The following is a 20069-nucleotide window of genomic DNA, read 5'->3' on the forward strand; positions in this document are numbered from 1 at the left end:
CTTTTTACAGCTGAATAATATTCCATTGTTTGTATATAGCATGTTTTGTTTATCCAATCATCAGTTAGGGGGCAGTTGGGGTGCTTGCCATCGTTTGGCAATTGTGTACAGTGCTGCTATGAACATTGGTGTGCAAAGATCTGTTTGAGTCCCTGCTTTCAATTCTTTTGGGTATATTCTGAGTAGTGTCTTCCACAGTGGCTGTGCCAGTTTACACCACCACCAGGAATGAATGGGCGTTCCTATATCTCCACATCCTTTCCAGTGCTTATTTTCCATTCCTTTAGTAGCAGCCATTCTAATGGGTGTGAAATGGTATCTCATTGTGGTTTTGATTTGCATTTCCCTGATGGCTAATGATGTTGAACATCTTTTCATGTGCTTTCAAAGAGATAGCTATTCAAGTCTTTTGCCCATTTTTTAAAAGCAGTTTTTTTCTCATGTCATAGAGTCTGTCCAGTGTGTAAAGTCAGTGGTCCTCGGTATGTCACACAGTTTTGCTTTCATCACTACAATCAATTTCAGAACGTTTTCATTCTTTTTTGCCATTTTTTAATGAGGTAACTTATCTTTTTGTTGTTAAGTTGAAGGATTTTTTTATATTCTAGATATTAAACCTTTATCTGACATGTGGACTCCAAACATTTTCTTCCATTGTGTAGGTTGTGATTTTAGTTTCATGAAAAGTCCTTTGAGGTCCAAAAGTTTTTAATTTTGATGAGGTCCCAACTGTCTATTTTTTTTCTTCTTTTGCTTTTGCTTTGGGTGTAAAGTCTAAGAAACCAGTGCCTAACACAAGGTCCTGAAGATGTTTCCCTCCATTTTCTTCTAGGAGTTTGATAGTCGGGCTCTTATGTTTAGGTCTTTGATCCATTCTGAGTTGATTTTTGTATGAGGTCTGAGGTAGGGGAGGTTGTTCTCCCTTTTTTTTTTTTTTTAATTGCAAATGGAAATCAAGTTTCTCCAGCACCATTTGTTGAGAAGACTGTTCTTTCCCAATTGAGTGGTCTTTTCCCTCTCATCAAAAATCAGTTGGCCATAAATGTGAGGGTTGATATCTGTGCTCTCAGTTCAAGTCCATTGGTCTCTGTGTCTGTCCTTGTGCCAGTACCATTCTGTTTTGGTTACTTTGACTTGGTGATAAGTTTTCACATCAGTGTGAGTCCTCCAACTTCATTCTTCTTTTTCAAGATGGCTTTAGCTGTTTGGGGCTTTTATCCTTCCATTTGAATTTGATGACTGGCTTTTCCATTTCTGCAAAGAAGATTGTTGGAATTTTGATTGGATTGCATGGAATCTCTAAATTGCTTTGGGTGAGATTGACATCTTAACGATATTTAGTCTTCCAATCCATGAACACAGAATGTCTTTCCATTTATTTAGGTCTTTGATTTCTTTTAGCAGTGTTTTGTAGTTTTCTGTGTACAAGTCCTTCAGATCCTGGGTTAGATTTATTCCTAGCTGTTTGATTCCTTTCGTTGCTATTGTGAGTGGAATTCTTTTTGAGATTTCTTATTCCAACTGTTCATTGTTTGTGTGTAGAAGCCTGGCTGGTTTGGGGTGTTGCCCTTGTACCCTGTCGCTTTGCTGAACTCATGTATCAGCTCCAGGAGCTGTGCTGTGGATCTTCAGGATCTTCTCTATATGGGATCATGTCATTTACAAATAGGGAAAGTTTTACTTCTTTGTTTTCCAATTTGGATGCCTTTGATTTCTTTTTCTTGCCTGATTGCTCTGGCTAGAACTTCCAGTGCAAGGCTAAATAGCAGTGGTGACAGTGGGCGTCCTTGTCTTGTTCAAGGTGTTCAAAATCTGAGGCACCTACTCCTCAATTTTGTGGCTGTTGTAAGGCTGGCGGGAGTTAGAAATACTTGAGGGCACAGAAAATCATTTTAGATAGACCCTTCTCACCTGGAGATACATGATGGGATGCAAAGAGGTTTGACATCCTGAATAGAAAGGTGAAATTTCATGGCTAAGATCACGAACTTGGGGTTGAAGTACAAATTGCAAAAGTTTAGATGGGGAAGTTTCTAAAAGGACCTAATGGTTGAAGCTGAAGGAAAATAAGCCCAATATATTGCCTCCTTTTGCACAAACTCAGACGGCAGTAGGAGCAGTGGTGGGTTGAGAGCTGTGCTCTGCAGGTCAAGTTGTATTGGGAGGGCTGTATACACATTACTTCTAGAGGGATATGGAACGTCCGAACTGAGCCACTCATGTTGCCTCTACATTCTCTCTTGGAGAGCTCGTCCACTCTTTTCCTCCTCAAGCTGTATCTCCTTTCCAAATCTCTGTTCTGAACTGCAGCCCTCTCTTATCTGGTCACCCACTGAATGTTTTCCAAATGCCTTGCAGGCTTCTCGGGGTCTGCATGCCGGAAATGGACCTGGTCTTTCTGCCTCCCGCCGTTCACCTGCCTCCGGCCCACTGTCCCTCCAGGCTCTCCTCCCCGCGGGCCTGCTTCTGCTTCCTCTAGTGCCAGCTCTGTCTTCAAGGCCTCTGACTTCTCATGGACAAGGAGAAATGAGCGCTGACACCAGGACTAATTAGGCAGCTGCACAGCCGGCCACAGCCGTGTCCTCTTCCGAGTGTCCTTCTCTTCCCTCCGCCTACTCCGGCTGCTCCTGCCTGGCCTCTGGACGTCTCTGTTGCCTGCAAGCTGGTGCCACTCCCAGCCACTGCAGGTAGACCAGGCTTGTTACAGCACCAGGGGTCGGCAGACTCTTTCTGAAAGGAGCTAGATCATAAATGTTTTGGGCTTTGCGGCCATCTCTCTGTTGTGTCTATTCAGCTCTGCCGCTGGGGCACGAAAGCAGCCACAGACAACTTGGTAAACAAATGTTTCTAGAAAACTTGACCAAAACAGCTGTAGGACCAGATTTGGCCTGTGTGCCGCAGGGTGCCCATCCCCCAGCTCCTCTGTTTACCTCCAGTGCCTTCCCACTGCTCTTAGCTGCAAGGCCAAAAAGCCCTCGGTGACCGGCCCACCTCCATCACTCACCCCTCTTCTCTTACCCCCACCTCAAGTGCAGACATCCTGGGCTTCCTGCGACGTTTTGCTTTTCCCCTTTTCCTCTGAGGCTTTGAGTGTGCTGTTTCCTTTGCTTCTTCTCCACTCCCTGAATAGTTGAGTCCTCTGTAGCCCTCCAGTCCTCATCTATGTGTCACTTCCTCAAGGAACTTCTCTGACCCCAGCTGGGTTAGTCGGCACTTGTCCCACACCTCCAGGCACAGGGGAGGAGCACGGTGCACGCGTTTACAATGAGTGGTTGACAGAGGTGCCTGGGGCGAGAGGACTCAGGAGGTCTCTGTGGTTTCCAAGTGCCTAGAGCAGGAGGGGTGTCGTCCGTTCTGTGTGGCCTCGTGGGGAAGGACGCGGGGGAAGGTGAGGAAACAGAGTCCAGGTGGCCCGGTGGTCCTGCCCAGCCAGCAGTGACCCCTCAGGAGGTGGAGACCTCCCCCCCGGGGGAAACTTCGGGCACCGCCAGTCGGGTGACGTTTGGATCCGACGTGGCCAACTGGGCTGCAGGCTGTGGGCCTCCCAACAGGCCCAGGGTCAGCACTCTTGTCCCCCAGCGCAGGGTGTGCTGGTCCTCGCGGAGCTGGTGTCTGCGGTGAAGAGGACGCTGGCTCGCCTCCTGGTGATTGTCGTCAGCCTGGGCTACGGCATCGTGAAGTAAGTCAAACGGCCGCCCAGCAGCCTCCAGTCCGTGGGTCAGTCCGTTGGTCTGTCTGTGGCTCCGTCCTCTGAGCCGGGGCCTCTGTTCCTAAGCGTCACAGGTCATAGCACAAACCCCCTTTTCCTTAGAAAAGTCTGTGGGAATTTCCAGGTCCTGGCCATTTTACGATACCCTGAAATAAAAAGCATTTGAATTTGAATCCCAGTAACTTTTGATAGTTGGAGGAATGAAAAATCACCTCCAGGGATGTTGGAAAATCAGAAACGATTCTTGAAGTTGAAACCTTTTCCACTTCCTGGCCTGGGCAGTTAGGCCCTTAGGACCGTGTGAGTGTCGGGGAAGAGGCTGGGGCCGAGCACCCCGTCAGCAGAGCTCCAGTGAAAACCCGGGTGTCCGTGAGGACCTTGCTTCTGCTCGATCCTCGTCACCTCTTCGGTCCATTGTTCTTCCTTCTTCCCCAAAACCCCGAGTCCCAGAAGCTCAAGTCACCAGACCCCGTCGCCTGTCGCATCGCCTGTCAGCGGCAGCCTCTCCCGGCTCCCTGAGCGCTTGCGGTGCCCGCCGCCTCTGCCGCGGGTTCCCCGGGGTGTGGGAAGGTCCCTGCGCCCTCTGTCATCCAGTTTTCGGTTTCCACCTCCTGTCCTCCCTGTTTGCTTTCTCCGACGTTCTTGGACCCAGGGTGGCCTCCCAGGGCCTCACGTTCTTCCTTCCATGCAGAGTCTGTGGTCCGGCAGGATCCCAACCCCCTGTCAGCCTCCCAGGACAGAGTCCCGCTTTCCCCCTGCTTTGGGCTCACACCTGAGCACGGATTTTCCTGAGAAGCGCCTCCGGGCACCTCCCGGGCACACTTCCAGTTCTGACCTGCGCCCCAGGTGCTGCCGGCTCCGCCTGGACTCCTGTGCCGCTGGTTTTCACGCTCTCCCCTGCAGGAGACACTTCCACCTTCTCCCCTCCTCGTCTCCCACGCTCCACCCTCGTCCTCTTGGCTGCCCTTGGTACCCCCTTCACTGGGAGACAGAAGCCACCAGAGAGAGTTTTGGCACCTTCCTCATGCAGGCCTGGGCCGGCCTCCCATGTCTAGATGGGCACAGGGCAGGGACCCCCACTTCCGGGGTCTTGGGGCCACCTCTCGCCCATCCAAGTCGTGCCCCTGCAGCTGCTCCCATCTCCCCCCACATCATTGGTTTCTCTCCTGGGTCATTCTCAGCACGTGGTTACTTCCACCGTCTCCAAAAGGAGGCTTCTCCTCAACCCAGGTGCCCTCCTGCCTCGAGCACGTCTCCTGTCACCTTCTGCAGCAGGACTGCTCCCAAGCCCACTCTGTCCTCTCCCGGCACTCCGCGGGGACTGCTCGTCAAGGTCACCGTGACCTCTTCTGCCGGAGCACATGGCCCCTTGGCCCTCAGCCCAGTCCCCGTCAGCGGCTGCCCTGGCCCTGGCTGGCTGGGTTCCAGAGCTCACTTTGTGCTTACCCAGCTCAGGCCCAGAGACCTGATCCCCGTGTCCCCTCATTCTCCCACGTACCACTGGTCTCGGCTCCCGGCTTCTGCCTGGTTTCCAGCTCAGCTTTGTGCCCCTTCATGTTCTTGCTACGTGGCAGTGGCCAAAATGGTCTCCTGAGGCGTTTCAGACGTGGCGCCCAGCCGTCTCTCTGGCTGCACCTTCTGCCCTCCCTCTGAGCCCCCGCCCATCTGCGGACCATCTTGCCATCGCTGCTTCTCAAGCACAGCTGGCACCCCAGCGGGTCTGCCCACGGCCACCCCGAGCAGACATCCCCATCCTGACCCCAGCGTGGCAGTGTTCCTCGCACGTCCCTCTCCTTGAGATGCCACCAGACGCATTTGTTGGTGTTTGCCTCCGTGCCTCCCCAGAGCGTGACTCCGAGGATCAAGCCCGACTTGTGTCCCGCTGCACCCAAGGCCCCAGATCGCAGGCACGAAGTAAAAGGCGTCCTCACAGGGCTTTAGCAGGAAACCACCTCCCTCGGGCGGCCTTAGGCGTCTTCCATTGGCCTCGGTGCCGTGTGCAGCCGTGGGCAGGAGCCGCGGGAGGGGGACGGGGGCCGCTGTGCGGGCGCAGGCCCCCGGGTGCAGCTCCTCCGCGGCCGGCTTTCACGTGCAGTCCTCGCAGAGTGCAGGCAGCGAATCTGGTTAGCTGATTGTCATGAATCGGAGTTTAGATTAACGAAATTAGATACGAGCTATGTACTTTAGTTTTATTTTTAGTTAAATTTTGTTTTAAAGTGATTATCTTAGATATTTTTTCAAAATGTTTTTTTCGTCTGATTATTCTGAGAAGTGGTTTTCTGACTGTCCTAAAACATCTGTGTAAAAAATTGTGACTTGTGTCATGAAATATCAGTTCTGTTCTCAAATTAATTAATTGCAAAAATCACACTCTTTCTATTCTCCCAACTCATTCATATTTTGAAAGAAGCGGAGATGTCATTTTAACACTTCTCAATTGAAAGGCTAAGTCGGTTGTTCCTCCCACGTTTCGTCACTGAGAGGCAGGGGAGGAAGGGCCAAAAGAATGAGCTTCCCAGCGCCCTGCTCGTTCACAGCCCGGGCCAAAAATCCAGTGCACGTCTCCATCGAAACCCAGCACAGAACTGCTTTTAGTTCATGCCAGTGAAAGAATTGAATTATGATCCTTGCCAGTGACAGAATTGGCAGCCACCTTGCAGGTTCCGTCGATCTTTAGGAACGGTTCCTGGGCTTTGTTAATGGCTTTGCTTGAATTTCAGCTGCAAGGTCCTCTGGCTCCTGTGCAGCCTCGTGTGTGTTACGGGCGTCAGCACAGCTGCAGGTCCTGCACAGAGACCCACTCCCAGGCCTGCCTCTGCCCTGTCCCCAGAGCAGAGCTCCCCAGAGGCAGACACTGTGGGACGAGTCGTGCTCCAGGGTGGCCGTGCTCCAGGGTGGCCGTGCTCCAGGGTGGCCGTGCTTTGTGCACTCAGGCTTGCCATCTCCCCCTGCACCAGGCCTCATCCAGGAGCCTCGTGCACCGTGAGACAAGCCTGTGCTCTGGGGTGACCGTGCTCCAGGGTGGCCGTGCTCCAGGGTGGCCGTGCTCTGTGCACACAGGCTTCCCATCTACCCCTGCACCAGGCCTCATCCATGAGCCTTATGCACCGTGAGACAAGCCATGCTCCGGGGTGGCCATGCTCTGGGGTGGCCACGCTCTGGGGTGGCCCTGCTCAGGGTGGCCGCGCTCCAGGGTGGCCCTTCTCCAGGGTGGCCGTGCCCTGTGCACTTAGGCTTTCCTCTCCCCTGCACCAGGCCTGTCTAGGAGCCTTGTGCACCATGAGATGCAGCTGCGCTCCGGGGTGGCCGCGCTCCAGGGTGGCCATGCTCTGGGGTGGCCGTGCTCCAGGGTGACCTTGCCCCACGCACTCAGGCTTTCCTCTCCCCCGCACCAGGCCTCGTCTGGGAGCACTCGTGCACCGCGTGGTGGGACTGGGCGCACTTCACTTTGTCTTTGCAGCCGCCGCAGGCGTCATGAGAGTCACTGGGGTAAGGACGCCACCTTTCCACCTCCACCCCTGCTTATGGTTGCTGTGAAACAGGATTTTTCTTCTATTTCCAGAGATGAACTTTTAAAGATGGGAAGTATATGGAAAAGGGGACACTTTGGGCACTTTCCTATGAAATACGGCCCTTTTAAAAATGCTTCCTGAAAGGAAAAGGCTCGATAGAGCACTTCTGAAACTGGTTAGCTGGGTCGTGAGCTGCCCTGGAATAGCACCATCCCAGCAGTGCCCACGCTTATTCCTCAGAAAGTCACCATGCTCCTGTGCACGTTTACGTCTTCCCTACCCCTTGATTTAAAGCGTCACCTGAACAGGAAGCTTGCGCGTTCAAGCATACAGACATTGCATTTCGTCAGTCTTTTAAGTCTCGTTGGCTCTAAGTTTCTCATTATTTGGGGCCATAGCATACCCACTATGGGGAGACTTGGGAGGAGGGGTTTCCAGGGAAAAGGACGCTGTGATGCAGGCGGCCTCGCCTTTCTCTCCAGGCAGCCCTTCTGGGGGAGTCGGAATGCTTATGTCTGGTAAGACCCTTCAATTTTTAGGGTCTTTGATTTTTCTTAACAGTGATTGAGGACTGATGATGATGAAGTTTACTGCCCAGGCCACTGGGCAGCGAGGGGCAGTCTGTGCTGCCACACGTAGACCCCCGCCTGTGGTGTGTCCCTAGAGCAGGACGTTTCCCAGTGATGTGAGCAAGCCTCCTTCTGCGTCCTGCGCTCCCTGACACGTCACGCTCTGCATTAGACGCGCCTGCTCTTTTAATCTTTGCGTATGTTTATTTTCACCTTCACATGATAATGAAGATGTCTGCTTATATATATATATACTTCACAGGAAATTAATTTTTGCTAGAAAGGAAGTAGAAAAGATAGATATCCCACATGTAGATATAGCATATATCTTTGTAATTCTTTAAAGTTTTACCTAATCGGCCTCTTAGGTAGTAGCCATTTTAAATGTGGTTCTCTGAACTCTTGACTGGCCCCAGAGTAAGGTTGTTTTTCCCTTCTACACAGTCCCCTCCCTCATTTTACTTCTTATTTTACTTGCAGTAGGAAGAGCAGGAGCCCGTCCCATTACCCGGGAGCCATCCCAGCTGTGGGTTTGGAGCGGAGATCAAACTGGGTGACCTAAGTGGGGTTGGACATGGATGTTTGTCCTTTGACCTTCCGTAGTGCAGTGTACACACTGTCTTCCAGGGAGTGGATGACAAATTGACATTCGCTGCTGCCAGAACAGATAATGCCTCTGTATTTAAACACAATTCTGTAAAGAAATAAATCTCTTTTTTGTAGCTTTTGTAAACTGATGAGATAAGCTTAATGCTTTTTCTTCATCAGATGATAATTGTTATAATGAAACTTACTTTTTTTCCTATTTTTTTCTTTCAGGGTTCTAACCACCTAGCTGTTGTTCTGGGCGACATCATTTTGGCAGTTATTGACTCCATCATTGTGTGGTTCATATCCTTTACTTTGTCCTTTCAAAAAAGGCTGCTGTATCATAAAAATTAGATTATTTTTAATTTGTAATAAGAATAGAAAATAGTTTGTCATTTTTGATACTTCATTATGGAAGGCAAAAAAGTACAGTCCTCATAAACCCAGCCAGGAACCCCTTGTGTTTTCTGTTTGGCTCGGCAGATGCTCACAGGCTTGGCCCGGAGAAGAGGCCCCGTCCCTGCATGTCAGGCTCTCACAGTCTGACCGGTGACAAATGCCTGCATGGGAGCAGTTGTCAGAGAGAAATGCATTCCAGCCGGAAGCTCAGGAAGCACCTCCCAGAGATGGTGACATGTAAATTGAGGCTGGGGGAGACAGATGGGGGAAAGGGCATCGTGGAGGGCAAGGGGACCCACTGTGGGAGGCATGAAACCACAGGACAGGGCAAGAGCCAGGTGGGCTCCTGGGGTGACCAGGCTGCAGGAGAGCGTCGGGGGCGGAGCTTGGAGGGTGGGCTCAGGAGAGGAGAGAGGGGGATGTCCCAGACGCCGGCGGCGGGCAGGGATCGCAGCTGCGCGGGCGAGTAGCGCGTGAGTCGCCCTTCAGAAGAACTCGGGTGGCCCCAAGGGTGACTTGGAGGCATTTACAGTGGCCTGAGGAAGAGAGGGTGAGGGTCAGAAAAAGAAAGGCTGCTGGAGCGGCAGGCGGGGAAGGAGGGGCAGCTCCGAAGAGGTCTTGGCGTGTTCCGTTGCTTGGCTGGGGCAGTGCTGGCCTCCCAGGGTGGTGAGTGGGCCAAGGATGTCCTGCTGAGGTGCGAGCTGCCCAGCCTGTTAGCATGGAAGAGAGAGCTGGAAGTGCAAGCTTGGGTCTGGGGGATGTCTCAGAGCCGCAGGCGAAGATGGGGGCAGCCAGGGGAGGGCCCCAGTAAGGAGGGGTGACCACGCTGCTCGGATATGGGCTCGCAGGCTCTGGCCTCTGGGGCGCTGGAGAGTGGCTGGGGCAGTGGACCTGGGTTGAGGGCCCTGCTTCTGGGTTCTGAGACTCAGGCCAGGCCTGGGAATTTGCAACTTTTTCTCCTGCAGGCCAGGTAACGCACAGTGGAGGGAGGGAGAGGAATTTCGAGAAAGCCTGGTGAGGTGGTCAGAACTGAGCGCAGAGCTGTGCAACCCAGAGCAGCCGGCTCTGTCCAGAGAGCCTCTCCGAGCTCCATCCCGTGTCTGGTGGCTCAGGCGCCCCAGCCTTAGCCTCATGACTTCTCATTTTCCTTTTTCTCACCCATGCATCTTGCTGGGCCGGTTCTCCAAAGGAAGCCCCCTTGCCTGCTTTCCCAGGACCATGTAGCTGTTCTCTGAATTCCCTGTTCCAAACGTTAACAAAGGCAAGCCGCTGTGAGATCCTGTTCCCCTCCGAGCGAGGTCCGGAGCCCTCCTCGGGTCCAGGAGCAGAGATGACAGCCCGAGCCCGCCACGGAGCCCCAGCTCATGCCACGCCAGGAGTTCTGCGGTTTGTTCTTTGACGCTCATCTTTAGTTCAGACGATGGTGAGCTGTAAAGCAGCATCTCTGGTGAGTCAGTGTCATGATTGTACAGTACTGGCCAAGACAATGTTTCCTGTTTTTTATCTTCAATTTTTAGCAACTATTTAGCAGTAGTGCTAAATGTAGGAGAAGTAGAAGATTCTTATCTTGTTTTTTATTAATATGTTTAACATACTCTTTAAAATGTTTTTCCTTAACGTGTTTTACATTTTTGTAAGTTTGGCACAAACAATGAAGACTCTAAGGCTAAGAAAGAACACAGTAAAATTTTCCTTATACAGGCACTTTACAAACACTCTGATCTTTGCCGTACTGGGTAAGCTAATTACTTTTTCTTATTGTACTAAATTATTTTGGTGTTGCATGTTCCTCTGAAGGTGACTTTTTTGTGTTTCAGCTTCTGTAGTGTTTATGATATGGACAACTAAGACATTTAGAATTGCAAAATGCCAATCAGTAAGTATAATCTCCCTGCTGAAACATTTTTGTTTTTTATTTTGGGTACTTTTATTTTATTTTGTGTAATTTTGAAGAATTTAGTTTCTGTTTGTAAACAGAAGTAATTTTAGTAGAAGTTTTCTATTTTCTTTGAAATATTTTGCATAAATTACAAAAATTTTTTGCTTCCTTTAAATGAATCTGAAAAAGTTCCTTCTAAAATCTCATTTCCTATGTCCTTTTCACAACTTCTTTTTATATTTTTTTGAAAAAGAATTCTCTCTCTGTGTAATTTAAGGTAACAGGAAATCTTTTTCTTCTTTTTATTTCTGCAAACCATGAAATTAGATTCTTGCTGTTAAAAGAGAGTGGAAACCTTAAGTCTGATGTGTTTCTAGAGTGGAACGCCATGGACATTCGGGAGGTGTCTCGATGGGTTCTCTAGGGAAAAGGAGATGCGTTTCTTAGATGTGGGCCATGACAGGTCTCCTCCGGGCTTCTGGAGATTTGAAGCTAGTCTCTAGTTCTCTGTAAGCACTTACAAGGCCTCTGAAAGTTCTGCTGCCTTAGGGACAATTCAGTGGGAGAAGAGGCTGAACCTTCTGGAATTTCTTTTTTCTCCTCCCCCCAGCTGAGTATTTTTTCACTTGAAGTTACAAGTATGTCTTTGGATTTTTAGTTTTGTTTTCTAAAAACTTCTGTTAAACCTTAAAGTTTATGAAAGAGAATGTGTGTAAGGTAAAGAGCCCTTTAGAAGCATTTCAAACAATGAGAAAATCTCCTGTTCTTCTGCCTCCTGACTAGGTGAGGCCCTTAAGCTTTTTGTGCTGTAATGTGCTCCCGTGGAAAATAAGGAGGCAGGTTAAATGACCCTTTACACTCTAATTCTCGAATTCTTTTTATGATACTCTATCTTTTATGTTAGAATTTTAATCATCTGATTGGTTTTGAGGCTGAAGGAAGCATTAATTTTGATTATATAAAGATAGCATGAATTTTGAGTGAATTACTTAAGATTTCATAGTTTTTAGGTTCCTTGAAAAAATGTGTGCTTTGTTATTCGGAAGGCTTATTTATTGGTTGGAAAGATGTCATGAGTGCCTGTCATTGTATACTATTTGAGTAGAAAATCTGTATGTTTAGCAGAAAATTAACTTTCTGCATTTGAATTGCCTTTGCAGGATTGGATGGAACACTGGGTTGATGACGCCTTTTGGAGCTTCCTGTTTTCACTTATCCTTATTGTGATAATGTTTCTGTGGAGGCCATCAGCAAATAATCAGAGGTGCCTCCCCCGGGGGAAACCCAGGCGGGCACCTGTGACCCCCTCTCCTGGGTCAGCGACACACTGGAAGACACGGGGACACAGTCCCTGCTTTTAAGGCGGAGGCGAAAATAAGAGCAGGCAGTGAAGTTAGGGCTGTCCCAGCCGAGCCCAGGAGAGGAAAGGAGACAGACTGAGGTGGAGAGAACGTGATTTTCAGGGGTGATGGGAGAGGCGTGAGAGGCTCTGGGCTCAGTGAGGCTGCTGTTTGCTCACTGCTGCTTGTGTGGGGGGGAAATGCAGCTGGAAAGCAGAGGGGACCAGCTGGGGCAGGGCTGGAGTGCGCGTCCAGAGAGCTGGGCCTTAGACAGTGGCAGCGCGGGCCCTCCCCTCTTCCCAGAGGACAGCCCTGTTAGGTCTGCGGAGCACTTCCAGGAAGAAGTGGAGGTTACTTACCGATGTATGTGTTTCTCTCTTAAATCACACAAGAATGCATGCATTCGTACGCACACCCTGTCCTGCAGTGTTTAAATCGTTCCTCTCCATGTCACCGAGCTAAGTGGCTGTCCGGTATCCCACCGTCTGGCTGTAGCGTGATTTATGGGAGTCCTGGTTATGAGAAGCTCTGTTTCTAGTTCTCTGCTGGTGTGAACCGCCTCCCGCGTGCCGTCCGCGCCGTCGGTGAGCCGTGGCGAGTTAGCGCACGGCGAACGCGTCTCCACCTCGCAGATTGGCCAGAAGGCCTCCCGGAGAGGTGTGAACGTCCCACTCGGCAGCAGCGTTTGAGGCCTTCTCGCCTAGCAACTAGCAGCTCAACCCGCCTGTCATTTCTGCCAATCAGATTAGCAACCTCCCCTGTAGGGGAAGAGCTGAGACCAGTGGGCAGAGGGTGAACCTGACACGCAGGAAAAGTGCAGTGGAAGTTCCCTTCCCTCAACAGTGCATGTGACAGAATTGCTGTCCAGAAAGGTGCTGTGCGCTGTGCTTCCACCACGAGGGTGTGAGAGCGCCGGGTTCACGCGCGTCTGTGCAGCGCCGGGTTTAGGTCCAGGTGAACTGCATGTTGAACGGGGTGAAGCATACCAGTGAGCCTCTTGTCGTTCCTGTTGTAGATATGCCTTCATGCCCTTAATAGACGACCCCGATGATGAAATCGAAGAATTCATGGTCACATCCGAAAATTTAAGTGAGTGATACTTTTCTTTTAAAATTATCATTTCACACATTGTGACGTAATCTACGATGTACCTTAATCTATGATGCAAGGTCACGCACATTGTTTTCTTTTCCTGCAAATTGTTTTTAAAATGTTTTATCGTCATAAATCTCCTATGTGGACGATCACAAACAGAAAAGTCAGTTATGAAAAGTTCATGATTGTTAAAGTAGCTTAAGCTTCTGTGACTTACTGCTTTGAAGTCCAAGTGCTGAAGTAGGTTACTTTTTATCAAGGACAGTTTGTTGCGTGTGCTCAGCTCCTGGCCAGTGTCCGTCTCCTAATGGGATGGCTGCACATTTTGGAACTGCCTCTTCTTCCTCTTTAAAACTCTGCACATCTGTGTTTCCTGGTCAGGCCCAAAGCATTTCCAATTATGATTTAGTGCTCACTCATTCTTTCTATTATTTTCTAATTAACATTTTGTGGTATTATTATTTTTACCAAAACACTCTAATTCAACATTTGTCAAGGCCACAACAGAATATAAGTCAGTGAACATCTGAAGACAGATCAAAAGAAATTCTACGAACTGGAAAAGAGAGACAAAAGATTGGAAACAGAGTGAGCATAGCTTCAGTCACCTGGGGGACACTGTGAAACAATCCCACATGGGTATAATTGAACTCTAAAAGGAGGAGACAGAGAACAGGGCACAAAACATTTTTGAAAATACATTTTCCAAAAAATTTCCACAATTGATCAAGAATGGAAATCCACAGATGAAGGACACTCCGCAAACCCAAGCAAGATAAATTCAAAGAAAAGCACATCTAGGCATTGTAGCCAAACTGCTGAAAACCAAAGATAAAGAGTATCCTTAAAAACAGTCCAGGAGAGAAGATGCATTATATTCAGGAGACCAATGATAAAATTTAAAAAGCAGACTTTTCAGAAGAGGGAAGCTCAAGACATTTTTAACTGTTGAAACTTGTTAACTTAGAATTTTAAATTCAGCAAAAATTTATTTCATAATTGAAGATGAAACATCAACACTTTCGATTAATAAAAGCTGTGAGAATTGTTCACTATCAGACCTGGATAAATGCTGAAGGAAATTCTTCAGGCTGAAAAGATAATGATATCAGCCTGAAATTTGGCTCTGAAGGAAACAGAAGGAAGAAAGGAAGAAAAAAAGAGCTCTGAAAATGGCAAATCACAAATAAATATAAGAGGCTATTTTCCTTTCTTTCCTTTAATCTTTTAAAAGTTAATTAACCATTTACAGCAAAAATAATGAAAATGCAGAGTTTATAACATATACAGAAGTGGAACGCATGACCATAGCATTTTGATAACATTCATTGCCAGTGGACTGAATACTCTAATTAGCAGAGATATTCAGACTGTGTTAAAAAAGTAAACCCCAGCTGTGTGATGCCTGGAAGAGGTGCTTTGAAAATGATACCCAGGTTTAACGTAAAGGATGGAAAAAGATACACCTTGAAAACACGCAGCATGAGGAATTTAGGGGGCAACTTCTGGGGAAGATGGCGGAGTAGGGAGCTCCAGGACTTGGTCCCTCCCCAGAACAACCATTAAACCACAGGAGCCATCAGAAACAGCTGTTTTGAAATTCCAGAGGCCAGAAGAAGCCTGAACAGCATCCAGGGAAGAGCAGGAGGAAGAGGCTGGTAAATTACGGTAAAGAAATGTAAATTGCTCTCTGTCCGGCGGCTACTGGTGCCTGTGCCCCATTCTCGTGGCAGGCCACCTCGGGGTCCACCTTCTGGCTAGCAGCCGGTGACAGAAACAGACATGAAAGTCCTTTTCCCCAAGAATGGGTGTGCGAGGCTGATCACTGATAACAGCTTCTGATTGGTGAATTCAGATCGCTGGGGCTCCGGATCTGAGGACAGCTGTCGTTCCAGCCCTCCCTGCACAGGGGCGGAGGCCATAGAGATATAAAGGCGCTCCCTCAGGGCTGCAGGACCACTTAGCTGGGGCTGCATTCGATGGGCAGGCCAGGAAATGTCAGCGTTGGGGAGCCGTTTGAGAGTGTTTGGCGCCCTTCCTGACTCTCCAGGGTACCCTGGAGCTGGTCTGTACCCCCTTTGTGTGTCCCTGGCCCTGTTTTGGCTGGGACGACTGACTTGGGCAAGTCCTTTCCGGTGTGCTCCTCCTCCCAGAATCAGCCCTCCAGGCAAAGGCAGTGTGGGACAAGGAAAGGAGTGTTAAAAATATAGAGGCTGACAGTCTGGGACAAAGGCCTGCTGGCATCGGCTAGCCAGGCGAAGGAGGTTTGTCTCCTGGGAAACAGGACAACCCAACTCCTGTAATAGGGGACTCCAAAACAACTAACAAGCAAAAGCCCAGGACAATACAGAGGCCCAGAAAGACAGCAAACACCCTGCACACTTCATTCACCCTGGGCGGACCTTCCTGACAGGAGGGCTGCAGCTCAAGAGGATCTCTGACTTGTCACCAGTGGTTACACACTAAGAAACAGATATCCCAGGAAGTAAATCCCAGTATGCAACACAAGAGTACAAGACGAAAGGAACAGGAAATGATCGCTCATCCAAAGGAAGAGGACAAAAATACAGAAAACACCAATGACAGAGACAAGAACATGGACATATCAAACTAAGCCTTTAAAATATGATCTTTAAAATACACAAGGAAATGAAGGAAAGTACAGAAAAAGAACCAACAGCTATCAGGAAAAGTGAATGAGCAATATGAGAGTCAAGTAAAGAGAAGAAAATTTAAAGAGGAACCAAACAGAGCTGCTGGAGTTGAAGACCACAATAACTGAAAAGAAAATGCCCAGGAGGTTTTCAGGAGCAGATTGGAGCTGGTGGAAGAATCAGTGAATTTGAACACAAGACACTTGAAATGAGATAGTTTGAGGAGCAGAAAGAATAAAGAAATATTAAAAGCAAAAATAGCCTAAGACAGCTATGGGGCACCGTAATGTGCACCAGTATGTGCATTATGGGAGTCCTAGAAGCAGAAGAGAGAGAGAAAAGGGGAGAAGGAACAGTCAAAGAAATGACGACAGAGAACTTCCCAAACATAGCAAAAGACATTAATATGTACATCCAAGAAGCTCAGAGAGCACCAAACAGGATAAACATGAGAAAAATATACCCTACCAAATACTGATTACACTGTTAAATGCAGAGGACAAAGAGAGTTCTGAAAGCTTCAAGGAAAAGCAGCTTGTTGTGTGCAATGAAGTCCCATTAGATTGGGTGTCGACATCGCATCAGAAACCATGGAGGCAAGAAGGCAGTGGGTTGAAAGACTGAAAGTGCTGAAGGGAAACCAACTGCCAGCCAAGAATTTTATATCCACCAAGACTCTCTTTCAGAAATGAGGGAGAGATGAAGACATTCCAAGAAAGGCAGAAGCTGAGGGAGGTCATCACGAGACCAGCCCTACAAGCAGTGCTAAAGGGAGTTCTTCAGATGGAAGGGAAAGGACACTGGACAGTGGTTCAAAGCAGCAGGAAGAAATAAAGACCTGCGGTAAGGTCACCATTTGGGTAATTCAAATGCCAGTATTACTGTATTGTATGTAACTCCACTTCTTACTTCCTACAGCTGCTAAAATGCAAATGCTTAAAAAGTGATATTTTTGAGATGCGGTGTACAAAGAGAAGTGCTAACAAATAGAAAAAAAAAGTGGGGAGACAGAGGTGTGTAGGAAAAGTATATGTGCATGCTATCGAAGTTAAGTTGGTATCAAGCCAAATGTGATTGTTATATATTTAGGATGTTAAATTTTAACACCATGGTAACCAGAAGGAAAACAGACGAAAAATATATCCAGATAGAATTGAGAAGACAAATAAATATAAAAGTAGGCATTATATCAGGATATTTGTTTTTCCTGTTTCTTTGTTTTATTTTATTTGTAAATGTTTTTTTTTAATTATTTTTTAAAATTTTTTGGTAAAGGTAAATTAAAAAATAAGTAGGCATTAACAGCAGGAGGGGCAGAAAAGGTATAAGACTTAATTAGGCCAAGTGGCAAAATGGCAGAAGAAATTGCGGTATTATCAGTAGTGTTTTAAATGCAAATGGATTAAATTTTCCAGTCAAAAGGCAGAGACCTGCATCAGAATGGATAAAAAAGCATGACCCAACCATATGCTGTCTGCAAGGGACTCACCTTAAAGTAAAAGATTTAAGTAGCTTGAGGCTGAAAAGATAGAAGAATAAATACCATGCAAATAGTAACCAAAAGACAGCTGGGGTGGCTAAACTAATTAACAGATAAAATAGAATTTCAGTCAAAAACAGTTTCAAGGGACAAAGATGGTCATTATATAAAGGGGGCAATTCAATAAGAAGATTTAACAATTATAAATATATATGCACCAAGTAGCAGAGCCCCAGAATATATGAAGCAAATACTATAGACTTGAAGGGAGAAATTGACAGTTCTACATTAATAGCTTTACTTTAACACAGCACTCTCAATAATGGATAGAACATCTATTCAGAAGATCAAAAAGGAAATAAAAGACTTGAATGATATACTAAAACAACTAGACCTAAAAGACATATATAGAATATTGGACCAAATAACAACACATTCTTCACGAGTGCTCACAGATCATTCTCCAGAATAGACCATATGTTGGGTGACAAAACAAGTCTCAGTAAATTCAAAAATATTGAAATCATGCAGTGTATCTTCTCCAACCACAATGGAATGAACTTAGAAATCAATAACAGAGGAAGAAATGGAAAATTCTCAGATATGTGAAAATTAAACAACATTTTCTTTAACAACTAATGGATATATGTTGAAGTGAATGAAAATGAAAATACATCTTAACAAAACTTATGGGAAGCAGCAAAGGCAGTGCTGAGAGGGAAAGATATTGCTCTAAATGCTTACATTGAAAAAGAAGAAAGACTTCAGATCAGAGAGCTAACCTCAAAACCAGAAGAACTAGAAAAAGAAGAGCAAACTAAACCCAAAGTGAGCAGAAGGAAGGAAATAAATATTAAAGTAGAGAGAAATGAAATAGAATAATAATAACAACAAGAAGAAACAGTAGAAAGTATCAATAAAACCAAAAGTTGGTTCTTTGAAAACATGAATAAAATTGACAAACCTTTAGCTAGAATGACAAAGAAAAAAAAGAAAGGATGCAAATAACAAAAATCAGAAATGAAAAGGGGGACATTATTACCGACTCCACTGGAAAAAAAGAACTATGAACAGCTATATGTGAATAAATTAGATAACATAGATGAAATGGACAAATTCTTAGAAATACAGCCACTACCTACGTGGACTCAAGAAGAAATAGAAGATCTCAATAAACCAGTTACTAGTAAAGAGATGGAGTCAGTCATCAAAAACCTCCCAACAAAGAGAATATGGCTTCACAGGGGAAGCCATTCCAAGACCTAACTCCAGTTCTAGTCAAACTCTTCCAAATATTGAAAAGTTTGGAACACTCTCTAACTAGTTCTGTGAGGCCAGCATCACCCTTATACCAAAGCTAGATAAAGACATCAAAAGAAAGAAACTGCAGACCAGTATGTCTTACGAATATAAATGCAAAAATTCTCAACAAAAACTAGCAAACTGAGTCCAACAGCTTATTAAAAAAATTATATGCCATGATCAGGTGGAATTTATCCCTGGTATGTAAGGGTGGTTCAATATAGGAAAATCAATTAAATGTAATGCAACACATTAACACAATGAAGGAAAAAAAACCACTTGATCATTTCAATTGAGACAGGAAAGACATTTGACAAAGTACAGCACCCTTTCATGGTAAAAACACTTAGAACACTAGGAAGAGAAGAAGACTCCCTCAACATGATAAAGGGCATATATGAAAAGCCCACAGCTAGCATCCTACTCAATGGTTTAATGTGAAAGCCTTCCCTCCGAGATCAGGAACAAGACAAGGACGCCCACTGTCACCACTGTTATTCAGCCTTGCACTGGAAGTTCTTGCCAGATCAATTAGGCAAGAAAAAGAAATAAAGGGCATCTAAATTGGAAAGGAAGTAGTAAAACTTTCCCGGTTTGCAGATGATAGGATCCTGTATACTGAAAATCCTGACAAATCCACAGCAAAGCTCCTGGAGCTAATAAATGAATTCATCAGAGTCACAGGGTGCAAGATCAACACTCAAAATTCAGTAGTTTCCATACAAGCAATGGACAATCGGAAGAAGAAATCAAGAAAAAAATTCCATTCACAACAGCAACTAAAAGAATCAAGTATCTACGAATAAATCTAACCAAAGCTGTAAACAACTTATACACAGAAAACTACAAAACATTGCTAAAAAAACAAAGACCGAAATCTATGGAAGGACCATCTGTTTTCATGGATTAGAAGACTAAGTATCATTAAGATATCAGTCCTACCCAAAGCAATTTATAGATTCCATGCACTCCCAATAAAAATTCCAACAACCTTCTTTGCAGAAATGTAAAAGCCAATCATCAAATTTATATGGACAAGGGGTCCCAAATAGCCAAAGACATCTTGAAAAAAGAAAAAGGACATTGGAGGACTCACCCTTCCTGATCTTAAAATGTATTATGAAGCCACAGGAATCAAAACAGCATGGTGCTGGCAAAGGACAAACATAAACAATGGAATAGGCAATGGGAAATTAGGGTTTAAAATGTGCAGGGTTCCTGTTTCAAATGATGGAAGTGTTTTGGTAATGGATGGATGGTGGTGATGGTGGCAGAACACTGTAAACATAGTTAACAGCACTGAAACATATCTGAAAATGATTAAAAGGAGAAATGTTTGAGTGTATATATGGTAACAATAAAAATGTTAAAAGAATCCATGGAACTACACTACACAAACAGTGGAACCCCAAGTTAAGCCATGGTCTTTAATTAATAGTACAGTTATAAAAATTGGCTATCATTAATTATAACAAACATTCCACAACAATGCAAGGTGTTGGAGGTGGGGTGGTATTATTCCGTAAACCTACAACTTCGCTA

At 46.3% G+C, this 20069-nt stretch overlaps 1 protein-coding gene across 2 annotated transcripts in view; it reads left to right on the forward strand.

Moving 5' to 3' along the window:
* TMEM87B (transmembrane protein 87B) overlaps positions 1-20069 on the forward strand; it is a 76100-nt gene that overhangs the window by 36664 nt on the left and 19367 nt on the right. Inside the window, exons 9-15 of one of the 2 annotated variants that reach the window (XM_037807661.1) lie at positions 3580-3679; positions 7105-7198; positions 8610-8681; positions 10405-10513; positions 10595-10653; positions 11817-11920; positions 13012-13085. In XM_037807661.1, the coding sequence (XP_037663589.1) occupies positions 3580-3679; positions 7105-7198; positions 8610-8681; positions 10405-10513; positions 10595-10653; positions 11817-11920; positions 13012-13085 (612 nt within the window). The remainder of the gene's footprint in view (positions 1-3579; positions 3680-7104; positions 7199-8609; positions 8682-10404; positions 10514-10594; positions 10654-11816; positions 11921-13011; positions 13086-20069) is intronic. The other variant, XM_037807662.1, reaches the window with a different exon arrangement.

This window comes from Choloepus didactylus, chromosome 17, assembly GCF_015220235.1.
Source record: "Choloepus didactylus isolate mChoDid1 chromosome 17, mChoDid1.pri, whole genome shotgun sequence".
Lineage (NCBI taxonomy): Eukaryota > Metazoa > Chordata > Mammalia > Pilosa > Megalonychidae > Choloepus > Choloepus didactylus.